Source organism: Platalea leucorodia, assembly GCF_965183815.1.
Source record: "Platalea leucorodia genome assembly, chromosome: 5".
Taxonomy (NCBI): domain Eukaryota; kingdom Metazoa; phylum Chordata; class Aves; order Pelecaniformes; family Threskiornithidae; genus Platalea; species Platalea leucorodia.
Window position 1 is genome coordinate 68,139,597 of NC_138827.1, and position 16,014 is coordinate 68,155,610.

The following is a 16,014-nucleotide window of genomic DNA, read 5'->3' on the forward strand; positions in this document are numbered from 1 at the left end:
ACCTTGACAGACACCTGATTCCCTCCCAAATCGAAACGGTACCCCCGACACCCCCATCGCGGTTACCGAGAATTTCCATTTCCCCTTCGGTTAGGATTTAATTTAGAAGGCAAAGACTTCCTAAACTATGGGAGAGTAAAGATAGATGGTATGGGAGAAGGCGGCTGATGAAATGTAGTTGACTCCGGATCTGAAATATTTTATCCCTCCTCAATGTAGGTTAAATTATTCTTCACCTTTCCCACATCCATAATTGTCGCTGATCTTGGACCAACTCAAAACCCTACTACTGAGTTCAGTAGACTCAAAATTGCCACTAGAACTGGAAAAAGAAAAAAAAAAAAGAAGAGATTTGTTAGTGTCCATATACAATATCCCAAGACTATACACAGCTATGAGATACAGCAAATTTAAGAAAGGCAATTTTTTTCTCATCACTGAGTATTTATTATATATAACAAATACATGAAAAAGAAAAAACTATATTGTGTGATATAAATAGTTTATTTACATTACAGAAAAACATCAAGACAATGTATACTATTTCAAATATATCCATACATAATCAAATATAGCTGTAGTACATGTTCTCATTGGTGTAGATTACCACAAATGCAAGGCAACATGTGTAGATCTTGTCTTAATCTTTTGTCTATAATACTGTATTTTGTAGTCCAAGCTCTCTGCAGTTAGTTTTGCCATTGTGGAAACATGCGCTCTTTAAATTAACCTTGTCGATGCTCTTGTTGTGTTGTCTGAACTGTAGTGCCCTGTGTTTTGCTTCTGTCTGTGGATTCTGTTGCTCCTGGGACATTTCCTGGAAAAGAGAGTTGTGAGAATACACGGCTCTTGACAAGGGGGCTGCTCGAGAGGCGGCGCGGGCGGCAGGGGACGTGAGGGTGAGAGAGGGATCCGCTGGCCCCCAGCGCGTTGCCTCTTCAGCGAAACGAAATGGGCTGGCTAATGGCAGCGGTACCACAAAAAAACCCCCCACAAACCCCGCAAAACATACTGCAAACAAAAATATGGGAAGGGAAATTTTAAGATTCCTGCTCCTTACTGGTGAGCAGCAGCGACTCTGCCACGTTGCGACAGCCCCAACTGCACCGCGTCTCTCCTCTTCAAATAACAGGTTTATTTTCAGCGAGACGCAGGTGGAAGATTTAGGACGGTCTCATGCTCACCCGCTCCGTGTCCCAGGTCTGTGAAGTATTTACAAAGCGGCTGCGGGGGCTGCCTTTCTGAGGAGCTAAGCATCCGCAATCCCTACGAGTCTCCATGGAAATGCTCCATGCTCAGGTCATTAGCGAGCAGCTACTTTACTTACGGGTGCCTGCACAGCGCTACGCTCCTCACACGACTGCTTGGCTTAGCGTGGAAAGCAATCGCACTGGAAAGACCAAAATCTTATTTCCCTTTGGATGGCTGCAAAAGCAAATCTCTTCTGCCTCAGGACCTCACGGTGCTCCTCAGCACGGGCACGTTGCAACCTTTTACCTGCAGCAGCGCCGGCTATGGGGGCTGCTACGAAGCGTTTCCTGCTAATGGAAAGGTAATAGCCTGTTTCTGGTTTCCTCCCATGGAAAGGCACGGAGAAGCTTAGCCCCAGGCTGAGGCTGCAGGAAGCTCTGAGCAGCTGAAAGCCAAGGGGCTTACGGCAGGAATTGCTGGGCAAGCAGAACCACAGCAGGGTGACCAACACCCTCTAAAAATGCTCGCACTTTTTGCATTTGTGGTACCAGTAGGAAAATGGTGAGCTACAGACAACCAACCAGGAATACAAACAGTCCTATACCCAGGGTGACCTAGTTAACATTTTGCACAGGAGGAGGAAGAAGCTATTGCTAATTCGGCCACGCGTTTCTGCTCTTTCTTCAGCTGAAGCCCAGTATGAGTTTTTAGCCTGGGTGCACCTCTTTCTGCTCTCCGCATGGGCAGCTACACAAGAAAGACTGAAACGCCCGCTTGGAGTGGCATAACAGAAAGCCCCATGATACTCCAGACCATACTGACACGCAAAAAAGTCCCTCTGTATTGGGGTAACTTGTTTTTCTGTTACAGGGAGGCTTTCAGCAGCACCTTGTGAAACCCTCTGGGTTATGCGCTGGGGAGAGCCCACCCTCTCAGTGCAGTGAGAGCTCAAAGCACCTGCCTTCAGCTCTCTGTCAAATAACTAACAGCAAAATATAGAGTGCAATAAATTTTTACTGACCCCTTAAAATCAAAAAGGCCTTTTTTTTCCCCCTACTGAATGGGAGTGATGCTATAGTTTTGTGACGCCAACTGAAAGGCTAAACAAGAGCAAGAGCATAAGGACTTAGGAAGCATTTCAAAATGCTGAAATACAATTATATAAGTGTCTAACAAAATATGGGTCAGATTGTCCTGACTTGCCTCACTTTTAAGCCAACAGGACCACCCCCTCATGAGAAACTGTATGGCTGCGCGCTATATTTTGCCTCATTCCTTTCTTGGAAGCAGTAAAGTAGGCTGCTACCATTACTCCAGGAAAAATAAGCCCGCGTCTCCAGCGCTCTCGGAGGTCACGGCAGAGCTTTCATTATGAAACTAAGGCAGACTGGTTCGCCGGTTCGCGATTTCATGACAAACTCATTATTCACTGCGTGTTCCTAAAAAGGCGATCAAACTTTCTGCGTGAGTCAGGGAGCCGTTGTTAGCAAACACAGGGCTGATTCATTCAGCCGCACGTCATGTGCACGCTGACAGCCTCCCAGCCCCGACTGTCCCCAAGCGGCCTCTCCTGCCCATTCAGCCGGAGACTGCACAGCAGGACCTCGCAGGGCTCCGCGGGAGACGGCACCGACACCTCAACACGCTGAGAGACGGCACTGCTAAATCCTGCTGCAGCGGCCAGCAGCCACCCGGGCTGACCAAGCTACCAGGGGTTCCTCCCCCGTCCCAGGGGATGAGGGTTTACACCAGAAGGCGCGGCCCTGCTTTGCCCCAGCACTCAGCCATGAGAAGCACGTTTGGGGAACCGGGCGTGGGAAGCCCCAGTGGGCACAACTGGACTGGTTTCCTAAGAAACATGGAGGTACCAGGTGGCTGGGGGATGACCAGGATGGTCAGCAATCCCAGGGGATGCAGCCGGGCATTCCCAGAGAACGGTGGATAGCAACTGCTCCAGCTCGAAGCAAGGACCTGAGCATTTCACAGGCACTTTCCCAAAACTGACAGTATCTATACGGTCACTTAGTCCGAGGTCGAGAGAAATCGATGCGAATGTGGAGATTACTCAAGATGATGAAAAAACATATCTTAACCAAAAATGCCCATGTTTTAATTGCATAATACACTACGCTACCAATTGATGGAAGCCTGGGAAGGCCGCAGGGCCAAGTACTGACACCATGACTGCCTAAATGCAATGCTACTGCATTTACAGGTAAGTTGTATCTGAAGTGCATCTGGGTTTCCTAAGAGGGGTGTTGGCATTTAACCAGCTTTTTAGACTTAATCATCTGCTAAAATTGAGTAACAGCTTTTCCTTGGTCCTTAAACTCTTTCATCAAAAGTTCTTTGTAGTGCTCTGTGTGGGGGATGCTTTCATTTACGAACACAGCAGTTTTATCAATGTAAACTAGGTACTGGAGCACAGGCTGCCTGCCCTCCCTCCATTGAAGCTTGCTCGCAAGCTTGAGTTACTCACAATGTGATTCATAGCAGGTAAAACACATTATGCATTCATTTTTAATCAAGTTATTTCTTCACATAAATAAGACTGCTGTGACTAAACATTAGGGAAGCACTAAAAATGCAAAGCTGTAAAGAAAACTGCTGAGAATCATTATGACACCAGGCCATACCTATATTATTTACCATCCTCCTTCACTTTTATCATTGCTTCTCTTTTGCCTTACCTCTGAGCCAAAAGTCCTTGAGCGTAGGGACTGTGCCTCACTGCTCCACCTCCTTCCCTCCGCACCTCTTGGCATCTGGCCCCCTACTCTTCCACCCCAGCCGCTTATCCCCATTACTGGCACTGGCAATGAGTAGCCAGGCGGCCAACCTCATCAAGGAATCGAGCCGCTTAAAAACAAATAATCAGTTCTGTTGGCTGAGTTTTCAGCTGAATCTGTCCCCTGACCGGGTTGGTTGTGTGGCCACACAAATGCTAATGGTGGCACAAGAGCATTGGCAGGATCAAGTGCCCCGGAGCCAGGGGAGGGGGCGAGGGCAGACCGCCCCTGCCAGCAGCACAGCTCATTTATCCAGGTTAAAGTCTCTGTGCAACAACCGCCCTAAATGTGCCCGGGAACTGCTCAGAGCCTTCCAGCAATGGAGGACACCCTGTAGATTTGCACCACTGTACAGGTATGATTTTAAAAGCAACAACAGTAATGATAGCTAAAAGATTTACAATGGTAGTCTTACTCAAATGCAGGGTTTGGACAAGGTGCACCAAATTCATTTGATGATAAATTAATTAGGTGAAGCCGCACTGAAATGAGCAGCAAAGAATTTGGCCGCAGCGGCCTCTGAGTGAGTGAAGTTTCCCTTCTTTCTCCGAGGAACCTGGTAGGGTGGTTTTAGCACTTTCAAGAGTTCAGGGTGTGGAGTTCAAACCAGTACAGTCAGGTTCTCCAAAGCAGATGGCTTCAAAAGCTCAATTACTTATGCATATGCTGCCACAACGCTCTCTTGTCATGTGGGTTTCTCTTAGGCCACTTAAGAGTACACTTTTGCAAATGTATCTCGAATCATTATGCTGGGATGGAGGATGCTCTGCAGTAATTACATGCATTACAGAAAAAAGTCAAAAGATCATAAATTAACTTGGTTACGAAGTGTGCGGGAAAAGGTACCATCTATGTATGAAAACAGTGTGATGGGTAATTTGCATTACAGTACCGGATCACTCAGAGCACAGCCTTCATTCTTCATGATAAAGTACTCTGCGTTACTGCGTCAAGGTGACAAAACTAGAGTCACTCAACAAAATGATACAGAGCATTTGTTCCATTATCAGTTACTACACCATCTTCTTTTTCTTACTACACACTACATTTTTGGTTGTTTGAATTCCTTCTGTGACTATCACCGCAATATAATCTATTGCCTCATTCGGCATTTACTGTTGAGTTGATGATGATTTACCTTGGCCAAAAAAGTACCTACGTTTCATCAGATGGTTTTGTTTTATGCCTTTAGGCCAGAGAAGGATTTTTTTTTTCTTTTTGTGTATTTTCTAGAAACAAATGCTACACTTGTCTTCCAGCCAGGTAGTGCAACATAGGAACTGAGATACATTAGAGATTTTATTTTCTACAGAGGTATGATACCTGGCTTTTATTTTTTTTTGTCTTTTTAAAAGAAATGTATTTGTAAAAGAGTGATTTATCAGTGTTGCTAGCTGAGTGAATTTAACCTCATGATTTCTGAGAGAAGCCTGAAGACGCCTGAAGTTCAGAACTCACCCCAAGCCCTCCCAGAGACAGTAACACAGTTCAGTGGGGAAACAGAGCAACAGGTGTAGGAGGGGAAGGATTGCATTTACCCCTCTCGTTCTGAACCACCCCCGGGCTGTCGTTTCCATTCAAACAAACCCTTCCTCCTCATTAAAAAAAAAAAAACACAAACCAAACATATATGGCCTGGTGTGTCACCATCTAGTGAAGACCTTAAAACACGTGCGGTACCTTTGAACGTGTATACAAGCCTAATGAAATCATTTAATCAATGGGATTGCAAACAGGCTTAAAAGTTTGTATGCTTTGCCTGATTAGGACTAAGGGAATGGGCCCTTGAGAAACCAGATGGAGATATGATTAGTTTTATTAAGTGTTGATCCAGCTGCTGTATTTATATTCCCCTTATTTATATGAACATTATTTGTCCAAGCATCTGAATACAAAACAGGAAACTTCATTTGCTGTAGGCACCTACCTAAGTTTGATTAAGATGGAAGTAAAAATTCAGTTATAATAATAAAGCAGCACTGGCTGGCTGGACCAGACGATATCTTCTGTTTGTTGGTGAATTAAATAGCATTTGTTATCAGTAGTGTCACTGCAGAAATCTGTATAATCAGTGCACAAAGCAGGAAAAACAAAAGTCTTTTTCTATTGCAAAGCATCAGAGATACTGACCTTGTAATACAGAGGACTACAACACAGATGATAGCAATCTGGATGGTTCCAATCACAGCTGCTATTAAGACATACTGAAATCGTACTGGACCTGGAACCACATATAAAACGCTGTAGTCCTTTTTTTCACAGTGTTGTCCAGTATAGCCGGCATCACATCTGAAATGAAAAATATTTCTTCTGGTTGTATCTGCTGCTTTTGAAGAATGCTGAAACAAATTATATCTAATAAAAATAGTATCAGTGGCTTAAGCACATGCTTATATATTGTTTTTTGAAGGATGGGCCCCCCAGAGAGAGCACCGGTGCCTCCTCGGACCTCTCAGAGAGAAACTTTCAGGTCCTCAGTGTCACTGAGGTCTGCAAGAGTGAACGACACTGCAACAATGCCAGGAGGTGCCCAGGGGACAAGGACTTGTCTAGGACCAAGTGGAACTTCTTGTATGTCATGATGAGAATCCATTTAGTTCCTTGTACAACATATTTTAGATTTCTCCCTTTCTTTGGGGAGGTGGGGGAGGGTGAAAAGCCATCTAGTTGTAGCTCCTTATGCAGATTACCCCTAAGGAAGTGATAAGCAATCATCCAAGCTCCATATGAAATGTGATTAGATGTTCCTGCAAGAGGATACATCATTTACATTTTGTCTGGTTGCTATAAAAAACCCCTCTGTTGATGCTGCAACCATCCACCCCAATGCCGCCTGCTATGCTGCTCACCAGTTCCCATCCTGAAGCCTGACATCTCCCCTCTGTGATTTTGGGGAACAGACAGTGGCTGTCCCTCTTTCCCCTAAAGAGCCCAAGCAGGAAGATGTGAAAATCCAGGTCAATGGCAGCAGCAACCATAAGCCACTGAGCCAGATTGCTTGGGCTCCTCCCAAGTGTCACTGGGGCACTAACCCTGATGGGTTAAGTCTTGAGCTCCCACCCTTTTCCTCTCCTGCATTCCCACAGCAGCCAGCAGCTTCAGGAAAGGACATTTTCTGGCTGAATGGAGAACCTAAAATGCATCAGCTGCAAAGAGCAAGACGTGCCCTGGCTGTTTGTGGGAGCTGGGAGAAGCTGGCTTGAGGACCTGCCCTGGGGGATAAGCCTGGTCTGTATCTTAGCTCTCCCAGTCCAGCGTCCCAGGAAAATGCTGCTTCATGCATCATAGTCCTTTTCTTTGCCACCAGGCCGCTGGCTCGACTTCAGAATATCCCCACCTCTGCAGGGAGGCATTTGCTGCAGAAACACCTGCTTTCACTGTTACTCCTCCCTGCCCTAACCTCCTCCAAAGCCACCTCCCGCACGGAGAAGCCACCTTCGCCCCAACTTGCTGCCCCACAAGCATCACTCCTGCCGCAGCAGGGACGCATCGCTGGTGGCACTCCTCTCCTTCAGACTGAGGAGGCTATCTAGCAGCTGTTTGAGCACTTTGTGAAGTGCTTTTTAAATATATCTAAATATAACTGAAGGTTACTGACTGTTTTTACAATCAATTAACATTGTGCCTAACTCAGTACACTTTTGCTACACAAAATGGGGATTTTGTTGAATAATTAAAGTCTAATGGGTTTTGTAGTATAAAGGGCCATAGTTACCATTATTTTCCATAGTTTATCTAGATTAAGTGTTTTTGTAAGACAATGTTTTCACATGTGTAGCCTTTCATCCTTGATAGGAAAAGTGTTACCTGCAAGACGGTTCCAGCATGTTAGTGGAGTGCTCGCACTTGCCGTGCATGCAGAAGCCATTGTAATGCTCTGGACAAGGGATGTAGATCCCTCTTGCACTTTCTTCCAGTTTATTTGCATTCTCTGTGAACACAGGTGAAGGGAACATTAACCTGACAATGCAGGATAAGGTGAAACGACGAAAGAACGGAAAATCAGAAGAACAAGATGCGAAAGATGTTGTTTATGGGAAGCAAGAGCAAGGGTTTGCACATCTAATTCCTGTCAAGTTACAGCAAATGAGACACCAGAAAAAATAGTTTGACTGTTAAAAACTGATTACAGAATAGCACACGAAAAATACCTAATCATTTCTGTTATCCTCTATGGACTGTCTCCTAGCACCCAGGCGAGGCTAGGAGGAAGACTCGGGACATTTGCCTGTAATATACCATTACAATACATTTGGTGATCTAATTCTATTCATCACTGATCTTGTAGGCCACCAAGGTGTTAATTAAGCTGGGTAATTTTGGCAAATTCTTCCATTTAACCAGTACTTTGATATCTCAAATGGTAAAAATCCTTTGTCTGTGATAGTATCATCTAGCCACAATTAATTAAAAACAGAAGAAAAAAAAATCTCATGATAGATGTCTGAGGAAATGTAGGTTGCACACAAGTAAGTTGAAGCGTTTGTATCTTCCAAAGGAAGCCCCCCAGTGTTATGAAACAATTGCAGTTTGTGTTCTGCCTCCAAGCCAGTCATGCTGGCGGTAGGTACGCTTAGGTATTATCCCACCTTTGGGAAAAGCGTGTGTGGCAGATCCAAGATTCAGATTTTCATAATTAATTTCTTTCCTATGGCTGCTGTCCAAGGAGAGTTTTAAAAGTCTCTAACAACTTGCACTAATAAAGTTGGTTACATTGTCCTCATGTTAAAACAGGAGAGGACAAGCTCCCAGCAAACGAGAATGACAGGGCAACCTCTACATCCCTGTAGACAGCATTAACTTCTATTTTGTCGTTAGGACTGCCAGGACCTCTGCACTATGGACCATCACTGAATCTTTTTAAATGCACATATGCTGAACACAAACCTGTCTGCCTCTCCTGGTTCCCTGCTTACAACGGGATACCTGTGCGAGGCTGCCATGAAGGCTGGTAATGACAACGCAGCGCAGAAGCGGGCGTCACGGTGCAGTGACGATTCCTGGGCTTGGGGCTGACAGCTGTCTCTGGGATGGCACAGACAGGACGGGATGACAGAAGGCATGCTATAGGCATGGCATAACCTCCTTCGAGAGCTTGCCCAGGAGTTTCTGCTACTGGAAACAGGTGGGAGTAAAAGATCCATTTGGTCTGGCATTAAACACTTTTTGGCTACCTATCACCCTCTAGGTGAGGCACTGGCTACCGGCATGTGAAATATATACATAGAGAGAGTTATAATCCCACCAGGACTTCATGCATGTTCCTTTTTTCCACTTGGAAATCTTCCTGGAATAGAAAAACACTATGTGACATATGCCAGCTATCAATGGACTTGCCCAGCATACACAGGTAGATCCTGATATGCTCAGGACTTGTGGGACTCCATACATATGTAGTGATCATCTGTGCATCATGCCTGATGGCTTCTAGGTGTGCTGGACCTCTACTATGGTCCACATTCAAATATATGTCTGTCCTGAAAATTGCAGCAAGAAATATAGGATCCTTAATGCACATTTTTTCTATGGCGGAACCTATTATGCTGTTTCCTACAGATCTTTCATTAGTGGGAGTTTGCTTCCTTTCTGAAGAAGAGGAAACTGCTCTGCGTGTGCAACTCCAACCCTTCCTTCTCAGGTACCAAGACATCTCCGTGATGTCCGTGCGCCACCACCAACCAGCGTGAGAATCCCTCCTCTCTCAGATGAGCCAGCAGTGTTGCTAAAACAGTAGGATACCATTTGGTCTCTTTTTTTTTTAAAGGCACGCTTCAGGATGGTGAGGGAAATTGTTACTTTCAGGACAGACTAATCCGCTAGGACTTGAAAGGGGGACCAGGACCTCTCCCAGACTTGCAGATGCTCTCGCTGTGTGTAGGCTGTAGGGCTGGTAAAAAGAGGAATGAGTTTTCCTCCTCCTTGCAATCGTGTGGGTAGAAACCATGTTTTCTTTAAAAAGGTCTCTAGCATACTTTAAAGTAAATCTAGGATCCCGCAGAACTTGCAATTACACCTCTAAGTGTAATGTTATGATGGAAAATGCTCTACTGAATCAAAAATGAGATGGCCCAAGCTTTGCTAGCACTTCACAGGATAAACACTTCATACGGGAACACCTGTCATCTGGCTAGGAAGAAACCACAAAACTTAGACATGAATTGTCTGTAGTCCCGCATTTTGACTAACGACTCCTCTAAAAAGAGTTAGGGATTGAACATAAAGGCAGAAAAGGGGAAAAAACTTGTATTTATTTTGATCTGCCATTTTAGTTGTTTGAGAGACAGACCACAATGAAAGCATCGTTTACTTCAGACAAAGAAGTTCCCTTCCTCTTCCGGCACATTTTGAATTCACCCAAAATAATTCCCTGCCTCAGAACAGGTTATTTTTCTCATTACACAAAACATCTTTTCAGATTTGAAACAGAGACCCAAACACCAAGCTATGCTCTAAAAGTTCCTTCATGTTAAAACTGACTGCTCTCATTCCTGACGGATCTGAGCACTTTCCATTAATCCAGCCATCGATGAGATACTAACTATCATGAATGCATCACAGGGTTTACATCAGTATGAAACAAGAACTATAAATCATTTCCAAGAAGAGAGGATATGAATAAAAAACATGTTTAAATTATTAATCACATAAGAACTGTACAAAGTTCAAAAAAGTAAAACTAAATGAAATAAATTAAGACTCCCCCCCTTATTATAATTTTGGATTATTTATAAATTCAGTACTGGAGGCAACCCCTACTAATCAGGTTATAGTATCACTGAACTAGGGAGCCCCTCTACCACACCAACCTCACACCTACAGAGAGCAAAGCTTAAATACAAAGTTATCCACTTTTTTCCAAGCACAGCAGATCGCTAATCACAGAGCAACAATACAGACCAAATTCAAAGTTAGTCAGGCTTCACTAAATGAAATTCAGTTAAATTCAGTAGCTCCTCTTCAAACATTAGACTTGCTGCATTGGTATTGGCAACTATGTTTGAAAGGTTTTTTTGGCACCAAAACGATAGATTTGTACCTTTTTGTGATGACTAGAATTTGAGACAGAAGCTGTAAAGCCTAAAGATAAAAATTGGACTGACTGGGTCAGTCTCTCCTATCTCTGGACAAATGTAATTCCTATCTCATTTTTCAAAATGCTTCCCCTTTTTATTTTAAAAAGAAATACACCCTCAGCCTCCAGATCAACTGTATTCAGAAACCTTTTTCTTGAAGCATTTTTCTGAGAGAAAATGTCACTTTGATGACGGCAACATCTTTTGCATTTCTGCAACGTTTTTTGCATCTTTAGCCTAACATGACATTTCATATTGTTCACATCTTTTGTTAGTGCCAGAACATGACATGATAGCCTATCATATAAGATACACTAGTCAAAACAGATTATTTTTAAATGCATTGGGGCCAGATGCTACTTTGTGTAGACTAAAACAGCTTATCATCTTGCTTACTAGAAGTCTCCCAGTTGAACACTTGCTCTCCAACCTTTCTGTGGATGGCAGAGAAACGCTGAGATGATGAGCTGTTTCGCTGGGGTAAGAAATTGGATCCTGAAAAGTTATCCAGTGTGACTAACCACCCACTCAGTGATCTTGCTTTTGCTGATGGCTTATCTTCTGAAACATTACATAAATTATTTAAAGCTACCTTGTCTAGATTCCTTAATACCTATGGCTGTTCCTGCTCTCTGTTAAGAAGCAGTGGAAGAATTATTTCAAATATATTTTGTATTCTTTTTATTTTAATTTCCAGTTTAGCTATGCCTTTACCTCAGACTTTTTGGAAGCTGAATGTGCACCATTAGGATTCTCAGGTAAACATCTCAGTGAAGGCTGAAATTCAAAAGCCGAAACAGTCTGCCCGGTTGCAGGACCCGACTCTGCGAGCGATGAGAACAACGCAGCCAGATTCTTCTCTGGGCAGCCCTCGCCAGTCCCCAGCTCCCATCTGAGCTAGTGCGGAGCTTCTGTTGCTCAACTGAACATGTGGAGTGGCTCCGCTGACAAACGAATAAATCCATTAGTGCCCTTGACGAGGATTATATGAAGTGCCGCCTGGAGTGCCCAGAAAATTCTTTCCAGACATAAGTTCTTGCAATCCACTTTGGAGAAATTAGATAAAAATCTAGGCAAAAATAGGATTCTTACGTCCAGAAGTTGACTGCCAGGCACTTAACAATCAGTTCTGCAGGGCTGATTAATTCTGTCGTTCTTTTTATGTTTGAATCAGTGAGACTTTCTAGGTGATTTCAGGCAAGCAAGTAGAGGCCCAAAGCCTGTAAATTTGCATGTTAGCATTTTCACTGGTGTACAGTGCGTAATGTTGGAGCTTATGGAAATAATAACTGCCCATATGAGAAAATACTGGCTCATACTCAGTGTTAATACCTTGTGTACAGTCATCACTGGACCGAGGGAGGTCCTGCAAATACATGTATATACATATATGTAATCAAATAAGGGATGGGATGGTGAATGATATGCAGTGAAAGCTATTTTGACACCTATCTCATTGGAAACAGTGGTTAAGGAGAACTGACTTTTACACAATAATTTAATCTTTTAATACTGCTGAGGTCAGTCAAATTTGCAGCCGAAAGCTCTGGCTGATAGTGAGGTAGTGACTCCTTACACATCACATTTTCAGAGGATTTATGAAGGGGGAAAGGGATTCTTGGGTCAAACGTATGCCCTTAACCTTCTCAACCCCTTTTGGAATTGTGTGTCCCCCGCTCCTTTTACCTCCTTGGCAGCTCTCCCAAAGATACGCTGCAGAGCATAGCATTGGGAACTTACTTAACAAAGCTCTTCTGCTCTGCACGATAGAGACTTGGTGCGGCAATTCTTATTTGAAATCAAAATAAAGGTCCAGAGTGTATCAACCCGTGGAGCAAAGGTAGAGGATGCCTTGAGTTTTGTGGAAGAGCTTCAGTGATTGACTAGGGGTGGGAATCCTAATCCTATGGATGAGCCTAGGGACAGTCTATGTTACTCATCTGCAGTCTTCACAGAGTCAGCAACTCCTGCTCTTCTGGGGGAAGAGGGAGCTTCCTCAGCCCAGCAACCTTTGCAGCATCTGCAGAGGTTTGAAGGTCCCTCTGCAAAGTCAGGAGGAAAAGGGGTGGTAATGGTGTTGCTCCCTCTGAAAGTGCAGAATTGCTTTAGCAGGTTTTCTGGTACTTCCCCCCCTTTAATATCATCTAACAAGAACTGAGGTCCCACAGCAACTTATGAGAATGAAGTCCTTAAGCAGGCTTCCTACTTACTCGTAATGAAGAAACATGCTGATAAATCCCAGCTCAGACCCGGCTGTGATGAGAGAAAAGAGATTTCTCTCAAGTCTTTGCTCAACAGCTCCAGACACCCCGCCTTTGACAAAGCTGCCAGCAGCCACACTGCCGTCCACCACCACAGCCATACTTCGTCATTAACAGCTGCTCAGATCTGACCTATTAATTATCTTGACACAGTATGTTCCCTTCTTTTAACACCTTTAAAACCTTGCTCTGGATCTTACGAATATAGGCTGTCTCTTTACAGTGAACAAAATGTGCACAAGCAACTCGCCTGGAAATCACTGTTTGGGTGGGCGTTGGAGTGAAAATTCAGAAGGAAGTGCTTGCTGCCGCTCGAGGGGGAGCTCACCAGCCCACCCTCCCTGAGAGCTAGTGGAAAGCGAGACACCAAATGTCAGCTGAAAACGTCTGGCACCACTATGCTGCAGCCCTAGCCTAAATTCATCCTGCAGCCACTCCAAGTACAAACTTCAAGCTAGTCCTTCTACATAAACTGCACAAAAAATACCATCCCCATGTTAGCTACTTTACCAAGAGGAAAAAAAGAAATGGAACTTTGTGAATTAAATGACATTCACTTCTTTTCTCAGGCACAAAATAGGCTGGCTCAACACCGTAATTTATTAATTTTAAATGTCCCTATGCAAATGAGTTCCCTGGAATAAGATAACATCCACTTTCCTTTTTAAAAATAATCTAGTGCTTTTTATGTTTGAGATGATGGCAAGATGTCCTAGTGCACTTGGAAAAAAAAATACTGTGCTCTGTCTTTTGCAGCAATGTATCATAATTATTCAGCCTGCTGCCGTAATTAATAATAGAAACCAATGAATTAAGACACTAATAATCCCCAGATGTTCAAATGGAGAACAAAATACTTTCAGCTTGTCAGCATATATATGTGGGCTATACTATATACGTTAAAGCTATCTCTGAACTTTTGAAATTGAAAAGTACTTTTATTTACATCATCTGTGAATGTATCTTCCTTATTTGAAAAGACTGCTTGAAATTAGGCAACTTGTTAATCATTTTCCTGTACATAAAAAGACCATTTGTCTACTGAAAACTGAACATAACCTTTTTTTTTTTAACTCTCACTTGTTTTTCCAGTGGCCATAGCCCACCTGTATTCGCTGGCTAGGCACAGCCGCCTTACCCTAGAGACTGTATAGACCCCGAGCAGCCGAGGCCCCTACACACACGAGTAGGTGCTACCAGGTAGCTACTGCAATACAAGGTGCAGCACAACCCCAAAATAGCACAGCGATGCAAGTACACGCTAGCAACCATTGCTCACATGTCTGAACAGGAACAATATTAGCCAAGCTGAAAGAGAAAAGAAAAAAACTGCCACATGGGCTAACGTGCCGCTCCAAGCGTTTTCTCAGTGTTCAGGTGCTCACATTAGAGACAACTCCCCCCTGGGGTGACCATTTCATTCACGGAGGTAAAGCAGGCTGTTGTCTCACCTTGTCTGACCTCCTCTGCTTCCCCACCACCACATTTCATCCATTGACCCCTACCGAGGCTGCTGGTAAAAGCCGCAGTCACTGCTTTTTAAGGCAGGTGCTGCCAAGCACCTCCACAGATGATTTGAGGACATCAAGAGGTGACGCACTGACCTCTTCCTTCAGCAGCTTTACGGAGCGGTTCATCGCCGCGTGTGAACGGCACCTGCCTGCTTTCCAGTCCAGTAAACTGGAAAGGTCTTCAGCTCCCCGTATCGTCTCTGTGTTAGCTGCCACCAAGTCACCTCTCCATACTTTTGTGGATAAACTACACAGACGGAGCTCTTTAAGACCGCCGCCGCAAGAGCCGGTCTCGAGGCCTGCGATCATTGCTATGGATGTGATTTAATGACGTGGGGCCGTATTGTGGATTTATCAAAGCCCTGGGTAAAGGGGCCCTTACAGTTTGTGCTTCCTTCTTTTGTGCCAGGATTGAATAAATCTGCGTTAACCCCATTCCTAGAATAGATTAAATCCCTCTTTGTGCTAACTCAGCTAGTCTTTGTTTTTGGCATGCCGCTGATGTTCTCTTCACTCAGATCCCCCTGTCTAAGAGAGATGCCGCCGGCCCCATGGGAGCGGCTTCCTCCCCCTTCAGAAACCAGCCATGTAAAGGAAAAAAGTCGTAGTTTTTTGTATGCGTATGATTTCCTTAGGCAGCTCATGACAGAGCCCTTAGAGGATGAGTTAACCTTATTATTATTGTAATTCTGTGTTGAAAAGAAGTTGGTGTCAGTTTAGAGATTTGTGAGGTTCCCTCCAATTAGGCTGCTAGCCTGAAGGCAGAGGGGTGAATGCTGTATCCATCACACATGGCACGGCATGAGTGGAGCGGGTGTCACCCCTCTGTGAGAAATTCCTCCCAATGGCTTGGCCGACGGCTCGCTTTCCCTCCCATCTGCCTCTCCTCGAGCTACTCATTAGTGCCAATGCTAGAGGTGGTCAAAAACAGACAGGAGGAACCAGACCAATGCTCCTCTCTGAAAAAGTACGCCCGAGAGCTGCAATTTACTCTTTAATACCAGATTAAACAGAGATGGAAATACCATCCCAGCATGTGGATGTTAGCAGCAGAAGAGGCTGCTTTATATGACCAAATCGTGTCTCCTTCAGAGCAAGCAAGCACGGATCTACAGAACGAGGCAGAGAGTGGCTAGGAGGGATGCTGACAGAGGAAGCATCTCTATGTTCAGCGCTGTCTTCTGGGGCA

General features: G+C 44.3%; 1 protein-coding gene across 2 annotated transcripts in view; it reads right to left on the minus strand.

Annotated features, from left to right (window-relative positions):
* Positions 1 to 508: 508 nt before the first annotated feature.
* Positions 509 to 16,014, minus strand: part of TMEFF2 (transmembrane protein with EGF like and two follistatin like domains 2) — a 130,941-nt gene continuing 115,435 nt past the window's right edge. Inside the window, exons 8-10 of one of the 2 annotated variants that reach the window (XM_082314580.1) lie at positions 7,788 to 7,911; positions 6,111 to 6,201; positions 509 to 817 (exon numbers count right to left, since the gene is read on the minus strand). In XM_082314580.1, the coding sequence (XP_082170706.1) occupies positions 653 to 817; positions 6,111 to 6,201; positions 7,788 to 7,911 (380 nt within the window). In that variant the 3' untranslated portion in view covers positions 509 to 652. Of the gene's footprint in view, positions 818 to 6,110; positions 6,270 to 7,787; positions 7,912 to 16,014 lie in introns of both variants that reach the window. The other variant, XM_082314579.1, reaches the window with a different exon arrangement.